At 43.4% G+C, this 9,909-nt stretch overlaps 2 protein-coding genes across 2 annotated transcripts; one reads left to right on the top strand and one right to left on the bottom strand.

The window, feature by feature from the left end:
- Positions 1–4,644: 4,644 nt before the first annotated feature.
- On the bottom strand, positions 4,645–6,579 carry LOC135706357 (uncharacterized). Its single transcript, XM_065227973.1, has 2 exons — positions 4,894–6,579; positions 4,645–4,707 (listed from the first exon to the last, which is right to left on the bottom strand). Exons 1-2 carry the CDS (start codon positions 6,577–6,579, stop codon positions 4,645–4,647), a joined length of 1,749 nt encoding a protein of 582 aa, XP_065084045.1.
- Positions 6,580–7,133: 554 nt separating this feature from the next.
- Positions 7,134–9,170, top strand: LOC135706356 (F-box/LRR-repeat protein 2-like). The gene is made up of 4 exons (XM_065227972.1): positions 7,134–7,274; positions 7,329–8,534; positions 8,599–8,799; positions 8,862–9,170. Exons 1-4 carry the CDS (start codon positions 7,134–7,136, stop codon positions 9,168–9,170), a joined length of 1,857 nt encoding a protein of 618 aa, XP_065084044.1.
- The last annotated feature ends 739 nt before the right edge of the window (positions 9,171–9,909 follow it).

The following is a 9,909-nucleotide window of genomic DNA, read 5'->3' as shown; positions in this document are numbered from 1 at the left end:
ACAACCGCGTAGTTGGGGCCTTCAACCGAAATCCGAACGCCTCCGTTAGGGATGTGGCTAAGAAGCTGCACCTAAGCCGAAGTTTTGTCCAGAAGGCCAAAACTAAGGCTGGGCTTCGAACGTTCAAGGTACAAAAGGCCCCTAATCGCGACGAGAAGCAGAACAAGTCCGCCAAAACCCGTGCCAGGAAGTTGTACCTCAACATGCTGACGAAAGTTGAATGCTGCATCATGGACGACGAAACATATGTGAAGGCCGACTTCAAACAGATCCCCGGCAACCTGTTTTTCACGGCCAAGGATAAGTTTAGCGTTCCGGAGCAGGTCCGCACTCAGAAGATGTCCAAATTTGCGAAGAAATTCCTGGTTTGGCAAGCCATCTGCACGTGCGGGAAGCGGAGTGCACCTTTCGTGACCCAGGACACGATGAACGGACAGGTGTACATAAAAGAGTGCCTCCAGAAGCGGCTGCTTCCTCTCCTGAAGGCCCACAACGTCCCAACAATCTTCTGGCCGGATTTGGCCTCATGCCACTACTCCAAGGACGTGCTGAAGTGGTATGCGGACAATAAGGTCAATTTCGTGCCGAAAATGTTCAATCCTCCCAACACTCCGGAGCTCCGCCCCATCGAGAAGTACTGGGCGATTATGAAGCAGCACCTTCTTAAACGACCTAAGGTAGTGAAGATAGTCGAGGAACTGAAGAAAGTATGGGTTTACACGCAAAAAACGGTTGATTCACAGGTTGTGCAGAATCTTATGGCCGGGGTTAAGGCCAAGGTGCGGGCATTTGCGTATGGACTGTAAATAAAATACGAGTAAAATGGTAAAATGAAGTTTAATAGTTATTTCTCAATCCCTGAAAATTTGATGGCAATCGGATGAAAACTCGAATTTTGCGAATCAATTTTGTGTGTGGCAATTTCATCGTGGACACCCTTTATCAGCAGTCGGAAAGAGTTGGAACCGGTGGGGAACATTGTTGAAGACCGACTATAGAGGATGATGAATAGACTTCTTAAGTTTGTTTTGTATGAGTTGCAGCATTATTTGAATTAAGGGTTACTAATGGGGTCTGATGCCTCTTTCTCTTGAGCCCACTCTAGAATCTACATTTCGCATTTAGATCTATAAGTGAACTGCTGGTCTGAGTTCCTGTGGTATATTCAATTCCGGAGAACTTCGAGATTAGAGCGTAATTGCTTTTGTAAACAAACACGCCAATCACCGATTTCTCGCGAATTGGAGCTCAATCTCAAAAACTAACCACACAAGCAGGTAGAGGAATGACTCCTCTATCATTTGGTATTGTTTGTTTGCGAGATTGAGCTTTTATTCGCGAGCAATCAGCGATTGACGTGTTTGTTTACAAAAGCAATTACTCAAATCTCAAAGTACTCCTGAATTTGAGGATGTTCCTGAATATACAGTCAAACAGCACCTAACGTTGTGAACAGCTTCAATGACAGTTATCCAGCAGTGCTCCCATTTTATTTACAACAATCCAATGCCGAAGATTTTGCCGAAGGTGTGCCGATGGATGTGCCCAAGTTGTGCCAAATCTGATTTCGGCACAATGTCCTGAGTGACTTACCCCTTGACCTACGGTTTAATGGAGTTGTGGTTCCTATCGATGAAAATTATCAAACATCTCCTTCTTAAGATCTGTCATGCTTCGAAAATGGGATTTTCGTTCACTGCAGGCTTCAGTAGGTCTGTATAGAAGTCGAAAATTTTCTGATCAATCTACTCAGCTTCGCACAGATGATAATCGTGGGTGATTCGAGGTTCAAGAGCTTTTATATTTGGACTTCTGAGACTTCTTTCATAATTTTAAAGACATCCTTATTAAGTCCTGTAGATGTCCTATTGAAGTCCATACTACATAAATGAGATTAATGACTGAGAAGAAATCCGAGGAAAAATGCAGGGCCATCCCAGTAGATCCTCGGCAAGACCGGGATTCGAATCTGGTCGCTTCCCTTATGATAAGCTTTTGTTAATGTAGTTAAACTCTCGCAGAAGATGCTACTCTGATCTTTCATTGTACGCTTAGAAATTGGATATCCACGACAGTACAAAATGTATAGCTCAAAAATAAGAAGCGTATTCTGGAATAAGACTTCAGTACCTTTGGGTAAAGCTTGCGTGAATGTGAGCAGCGTAGGAAAAGTTCCCGAGTCAAAGTGAGGATTCATCGAGCAATGGTCACCGTTCGAAATTTAAATCCGATCTTTGCAGGATGGTACTCCTCTTTTCGTATGAATAACAGAACAGAAGTTGAAGTGTGAACGAACCAGTGTATCAAAAAGTGGGAGATTTTATTTGTTTACCAAGCGATGGTTGTGGATGCGCTTCACATGGGTTTTCTATGGGAAGCATGCTGCTAATATAAACTGCTGGCAAAGTTTGCCTTCTACCGCTATGTGCGCTAGTGTTCACAAATGTAATATGGAGCCACATTTGGATCCGAAGTTCCATTTCTGTTCTGTGAGCATAGTGTAGGTGTTCCGCATTCCAGTCATATAGTTTGGTTCCATTTGCTTGATATTGATGAAATTGTTTGTGTGGCCATCCAAATTTATCATCAAAGGCAACCGTCGGCATTTTTCAATCGAAAACGAATCATCACTAGAGGTAACCCGTTCCAGCCGCCTTGACTTGAGCGATAAGACGCTCTCGATCGGCCATGGTGTGGATGAACTCGATTAAGGTGAGGCTCGAATAGTAGCTGTTTTAGATGAAAACATGAGCCACTGGGATTTTTGCTGTGATTCAGAAGAGACAGACACAGTTTTGCTATAGGTTTTTAGAGATACGATCCTCAAAACCAGTGGGTACCCGTTTGTCGTTTTTAAATTCTTGATTGAAACGTTGTTGTACCAGTGTGATAACAAATTATCTCACTAGCTTAATTTTTGAGTTAACAAATTATTCAACCGAGTAATAAGCCATAGAAACAATTGGCAAAACATCAACACTCAACAGTGATGACGTTTTATTTTATATTATTTGTGTCCTACTTGCCTAACGTGCCAAACAGTGTGCCATGCTGTGTTTTGGCACAATGTACAGAGTTGATTACCCCTTGAAATTTACTCAAACTAGGACATACATGGACGGACAAATTTATTCAGATTTCTTAATGCAGACCTAGTTGGAAATTTCAATAAGCATAGCACAACTTGGATTAGCAAACATGTTTATGAACCGTCATTAGTATATGTTAAATTAAAAAAATATATATTCAAATGTGCTTTTTTTAAATGCCTGCTATTTAAAATTGGTCTATGCCGATTGAAATACATAACTAGGTCTAATATACAAAATTGACCCTTAATGGGAAATGCTACTCATCATCAGAATATATGCAATATTCCTTCTCTAAGCATCAAGATTGATTGAGTCCTTATAGCATATCTCAAGTCACCGAGAAGCCCAATAAATTCACTATTTGCTATATAAGGGTGACATATGAAGGATGTAAAGTTCGGAAGCCCTATATTATCACTATATTTCAAAATGTGGTGTTTACATCTGTGTTGATTTGCTAGCGCTAGTGTACTAGAACTGTACTAAAAAGTAGCCAGCATAATGTAAACAGGGCGTCAGCATATACCAGCATGAGATTTTAGGAACAACTGAAATTCGTGACAATTGGTTGAGCTGGCTGAACTAGTGAACTAGCTTAAGTGTCAACAACCCATATAAGGCCGAATGCTAGGAATGTTAGGAATAATTATAAAGCAGAGTTATTAATCCTGGTTCTAGGGCTTAAGTTCTAAGTACTAAGGGAGACCTGTTTTTGAAACAAAACTTCTTGGTCGTAGTTAAGACATGTACCATAAGAGTTGCTATGGAAGTTGAAGAAAATTCTGAAATGAATGACATAAAAAACAATGCTTACCCGCTGTAATAATTTATATTTTCAAAACTGTTAGAATTCACGGATGGATTTGAGTTCACTCACTCAAGAAAAAGTGACACATCTACGGGCAATGTTTACTTATCTTGAACGCTAAATGTTATTGAATAATGAACATTTAGTGCTTATGATTAGTAAAAATTTTCCGCAGTTTGTGTCACTTTTTCTCGAGTGAGTGAACCATCTGTGCACTCGTCTACATATGGAAGTGTTCCAAAGACAATTAAGTTCAAAAGTAATCGAGTTGTTCGGATTTACGTTACTCCACTGATGAAAAATTGACAGGAGAGTGGAACAATGTTTACTAAAAATGAACACTAAATGTTCATGAAAATGAATAATAATTAGTAAACACTACCCTGCTCTCCTAACAACTTTTCATCACCCATATCTAACGGTTCACTATTATATGTAGATTAGATCTTTGAAATGTTTGTCTAGTCATTTTGCTAGTAGAATCACGGAGGTTTTGTTGAACCTTGTCCTCACAACAAAGCAGATACACATTTTTCCTCCCCTACATGCCACAACAAACTAGGAAACGACACAGCCGACATCACCGGCGGTGATGCTTGCCAAAAACGCAATCAAGCACTACGATGCGATGGCGTCATCGGAGACGTTGTTGTTATTGATGCAATCGCGTTTCGATAGTAACCAAAGCAAACACACACACACACATACTAACGGTTGATTTATCATTTCACTGCCGCGATGCGATCAATGCACGTCACCAGGTAGCGCAAATATTTGCGTCAAACCGATGCACAACTCGATCGATTCCTGTCAGGGAAATGATTTGGCACCCGGTGCTGTGCACTATAATTATGCTCCAATCGAGTAAAAGAGTATCCTTTTTCGATTGGATAAAAATGAACATCGTGTGCCGTCCGGTTGCACAAGAATGGCTACCATTACGGCACACTTCAAAGCGGATTGATTAGCACCGACTAGAAAACTATGTCTTACCTTGGTGCAAGCGATGACGTTCAGGTGCCGCAGGTTATGCAGGTAACATACGATGTACTGGATGCATTCGTCCGTGACGGCGTTGGCCGAGCTGTCCAGGTTCAAAATCTGCAGATTTTTGAAGGTGACCACCATGTAGTACAGGGTCGTGTCCGATAGGTTGTTAAGCAGGGAGAGATGGATTTCGTGCATCTCTCTGTTCCGTTTGCCGACGATTCCGGTCATGATACCGTAGTCACTGATTCGCTCACAGCTGGAGATGTCCAGTACTCGGAGGTGTTGAAGGGTGTGCATATCGATAACTCCTTCGTCACTCAGCAGCCAACAGCGACGGATTTTGAGCGTGTGAAGTAGCAAACAGCTGGTGATGATAATCTGCATACACTCGTCGTTGAGACCGATCGAGGATGTTAGATCCAAATGGGTGAGCTCGGTTTGAAGAGTGAAGAAACGAATGATTCCGGGTTCTTTGAGCGGTACTCGGTCACTGTAGGCAATGGTGAAGTGGGATAGACGGAGATCGTCGATGTCGCACAGACAGTGCCACGTGAAGTCATCTACACATGGTGTATCGGCAAGGTTCAAGTTTTTCATCAGGTAGCGATTTCGACTGATCAGTTTCATGACTCGATCGAGCATGGTGATTCGCTTGGAGAGGTACAGGTTTATGAAGCAATTGGAAACGTCAATCGATTGGAGATTTGGAGCCATCGTGATGAAACGTTCAAAGTGGAACTCGTTGAAGTAGTCGCACCCGGATAGGGAAAGATGCTTGAGACAGAACATGAAAAACGGGAACATCGGCTCTTGGGTGTTGTACTCGATGCTCCAGTTTTTGAACAGTTCATCGCACTGCATCAGTTCCAGGCTGCGCAGGTTCAGCAGGTTTCGCATGATCGATATGAATTTTTTCTTTCGAATAATGCATGACCGTAGGGTTAGTTCCGTAATCCAAAGGCCGTGCATTTCCCAGAAATCGCTGTGCTTGTTGAATTCGACTTGAGTGAACACCAACCTGGGGTAATACCGGAAACCTTTGCTGAAGTACTTGAACGGAGCGATGTTATCGCCAAATTCTGCCTTATCGAAGTGATAGTAGGTCTGGTCCAGAAATGGTTCGTAGTAATGCGAGGCCTCGTTCCATCGTCGGCATGTTTCACCAGCGGAAATCCGATCGCTGGTGGTGATTTGTTTGAAAATGATCAGAATCAATTCCATGGGCAGCAGATCGTACCGTGCCTCGAAGAAACCGGTCGTATCGAAGGGTTCCATCCACTTGGGAGCTTCGGGTGGGTCGGGTTCACCTTTGTTAAAATTCCACGTGATATTCGGCAGACTCTCGATAAAGCTGATTCTTCGCTCCACGGGCTGATCTTCCACCGGTGGCGGTGGTGGTGGTCGGGTTTTCTTCGATTTCTTACCTCCAGTGCGTGGTGGTTTGGAAGATTTGGGAGGATCTGGCTTCGGTGGAGGAGTGCGAATCAGAATATTTTCTGGATCTGGATTAGTGTAGTCTATGATTTTCTTGGTTCTCCACAGTCTTGATCGGGACGACCTCGGTTCACTTTCCTCCGGTTGCTTTTTCCTAAACTCAGGCATTCTCTCTATGTACGCGGTTGGGGGATGGATCAGATCCATAAGTTCTTTCCACTCCCTTAATTTTAACAGATGTTTATTCGTCTCCATTGTGATCGAAGGTTTTAGGCAAACTGATGCCTGGGTAGTCCACAGAACTGTCGGTAAGTGTAGCTTGATCCAACGATTCGGATAGATTTGACGATCGATTGTCTTCGTGGATGAGTAAAAGCCGATCGTGCACATAAGCACCTTACGATTTCGAATGATCGTGGCAAAGATCGTATTTATGCTTGCAGCATGAGTTACTACTTGTTCGTTTATTCATTATTCAAAAAATACTCTCTATTTGCAATCGAATGAACTGACCTGACATTTGATCAATTGAAGAATATCTCAAAAGTCAAGTAAACAGAAACAACTAAATACATTGAAAACCATCAAACAAACAAAAAATCCATTCGGGATGGGTACTCTTCAGCCATGATCTTGATCTGCAATCGATCAGTTGATCGCCAAGGTTCGCCGTGAGCGTTACACATATCAAAACTACGTACGGCAGTGCGCTTTGTTTTCCCATCTCGAGACGCGAGTTTGAATTCTTGAACACGCAAGCAAACAAAAACACACAATCGGCAGCACATTTGAATTTGAAGATCGCCATGATGACGAATGATTTGGATCGTGAAGTGCTCGAAATGAAAGTGGAAATCAACGGCGAAGTGATAGAGCGGAATCGATACGTTCACTTCGAGGACGGTTTTATTTTCTTCTATGAACCATTTTTCGAGGAGCTTCCTTTCGAGGTTTGTTTGGAATTATTCGGCAAGGATCAGATCAATGAATGATTCCATTTTCAGATTATGGTGATGCTGCTCAAGTATCTTAATACAAGCGATCGCTACGCTATGGCTCAAGCGTGCAGGGGTTTCTACGAAGGACTCAAGCATCCACACTTTCTGCGGTCAACGTGTCTCCATATCTTTGAAATCGAATTCGAAGACAACGTCGAACCGGTACGTAGTCTACTGACGGCGTTCCGGTACTTCCCGAATGTGAAACTAACCAAAATCGTATTTGGGAATCGCAGCGACTTCTGGGCCGAACTTGGTGAATCCATCGAAGAACTGACGCTGGATAACTGTGTCATCTGGAAACAAAAACTGCTGTCGATTCTTCGGTATACGTATAAGCTGAAGCGCCTAACGATCGAGAACTGTCCGGATCTGTTTCGCTCGTGGAAGTTCATCGAGAACCTCACGGTAGTGTTCTGTCCGTCATTACCGCAGCTGCGTCACATAAGTCTAGCCGGCAATAACAAACTCGAGCAGCATCATTTCGATTTCATTGTTGGCATGGCGCCAAAGCTCGATTCACTAGACGTGTCGAACTGTTTCAAGGGAATTGAAGCGGGGAATCGGTTTCGAATGCTGGGGCACGTGTTGCAGTATCTGTCCGATCATCAACACGCGGTTCGCCACTTTTACATTGGCGATACGCCAATCGATAATCTGTTCTTGCGTCATCTGGCCGACATCAAGGGCCTGCAGCTGAAGAGCTTGAGCTTGATGGTGTGTGATAAGATACCGGCGACTGATGCTGGTATTATCGACTTGATTCGGTTGCAGACGAATGTCACGTATCTGGACTTGTCGCGATCGTTGGCGTTACATGATTCTTGCTTGATTGAGATATGCAAGTGTATGCCTATGTTGGAGACGTTGATCCTGAATCGATGTTGGATGATAACGGACTATGGGATTTTGGCGATCAAGAATTTGAACAGATTGAGGCATATAGACCTAACCAACTGTGAGAGGATCAGCGATACGGGAATTATGGGAGGGCTGTTGACTCATAATAGACAGCGGAGCTTGAGGAAGTTATACCTTGGTCTGTTGACGAACATTGGCGAGGTGGTGTTCACGAAAATCTCCTTCGAGTTGAACAATTTGGTTGTACTTGATCTGGGTGGTTGTTCAAATTGTATCAACGATCGATCAATCCAGTACATTTTCTACCATATGACGGGCTTGCAGGAATTGAATCTGGACTGTTGTGCGAAGGTAACGCAGTTTGCATTAAGCGTATTCGACATTAAGCCTTATTTCAGACAAATGATCATTTCAGCTCTCGGACGCAGGATTAACGGGGATTGATCTACCGGAATGTGCAATTGATATTTGGGACCTCCAAATGTCCTTCTCCATTAACGATCTGAAGAGGTTGCGCTATCTGAATCTTTCCGGCTGCTATCGAGTTACCAACTATTCGTTCAGACGAAAATTCATGCTGCAGGAGCTGAGGGAACTAGTTTTGGCTCGCCTTCAGGTTAAAACCTCATTTTTTGAATTTATCCTTTAATTTTCACACTCGATTAATTACCATTATAGATAACTGATTCTGGAGTGGAAAAGCTCGCCGCCAACTGTCCTTCGTTGGAGATTATCGATTTCAGCGAGTGCCCGAACGTAAACGACCAATGTGTGGAAATCATTTCCAAGTTTTGCACCCGTTTGACCACCCTGAGGCTGCACAACTGTCCGGAGATTACGGATCTGGCAATCGATCACCTGGTCAAACACTGTACCACTTTGAAACACCTAAACATTCGTGGTTGCTACAAAATCTCCGCCGAAGCCGAAGCACGGTTGGTCGCCATCAGAACACTGAGGAATGTGCTGGCGAATGAGCGGGAATGAAATCGTTGCCCGACGGTAGCTCAAGATATATGTAAAACAAAAAGCCCGGAGTAAAATTTGTAGAAAGAAAACAGAAACAAAAACACCGGAGATGCGTGCAATAAAATTATTAAATCATATAAATTTACTCTCTGCTCTTGCTTCTTTATGTTTGACGCTGCCGACGACGGCGATGACTGAGTGACCGACCGACGGGTTCGACCTTTCTTTACTCTAAGGTAATCCCATTTTTTATCTCTTCACCTTACGTTGAGTGTTCGAGTCCATTGCTACTATACTATGGGCAAGCGGCGGCACCTGGGCTTTGATCTTAAAAAAAAAGAGTTGAACACGAAGTGAACTAATCAACCGGCTTCCGACCGATGTGGATGGTGGCAATCGGCGATCGGTAATCTACCTCCTGTCCAGTGTCCACTTCTGGCGGTTGTCAAAGGTCGAGAAAGGGCGAGGAAATCTCATGCACAAGTTGAACCGGGTGTCGGATTTTGTTGCGTTATTGGAGGTGGCCCGGCGGGGGATCGGGATGGAAGGTCCTTGATGGAGCAATTAGTGCAGTTTAGGGGCGATAGATAGTGGACACTTGAGGACCTCACAGAAGGAGTTGTGTGTTTTGTGTGGGCAAGGAAAACTTCCGGTTCGGCTCTCATCTTTGGGATTGGTTTTCGTCTGCTCTTGAATGAATATGAGTGGTTTGGGTTTCCGTTTGATACATTAAGTTTTTATTCTTGAAGAAAATCTG

Source organism: Ochlerotatus camptorhynchus, unplaced genomic scaffold (assembly GCF_037179485.1).
Source record: "Ochlerotatus camptorhynchus isolate MF236.1 unplaced genomic scaffold, CSIRO-AGI_Acam_v1.1 ptg000277l, whole genome shotgun sequence".
NCBI lineage: Eukaryota > Metazoa > Arthropoda > Insecta > Diptera > Culicidae > Ochlerotatus > Ochlerotatus camptorhynchus.
This window is presented reverse-complemented; position numbering and strand designations above follow the sequence as displayed.

Coding starts and splice junctions, on each gene's coding strand:
- LOC135706357 (XM_065227973.1), bottom strand. CDS start 6,579: ATGGAGACGAATAAACATCTGTTAAAATTAAGGGAGTGGAAAGAACTT. Junction 4,708..4,893: donor ACGTCATCGCTTGCACCAAG/GTAAGACATAGT, acceptor TTTCCCTGACAG/GAATCGATCGAGTTGTGCAT.
- LOC135706356 (XM_065227972.1), top strand. CDS start 7,134: ATGACGAATGATTTGGATCGTGAAGTGCTCGAAATGAAAGTGGAAATC. Junction 7,275..7,328: donor TCGAGGAGCTTCCTTTCGAG/GTTTGTTTGGAA, acceptor TTCCATTTTCAG/ATTATGGTGATGCTGCTCAA. Junction 8,535..8,598: donor ATCTGGACTGTTGTGCGAAG/GTAACGCAGTTT, acceptor TGATCATTTCAG/CTCTCGGACGCAGGATTAAC.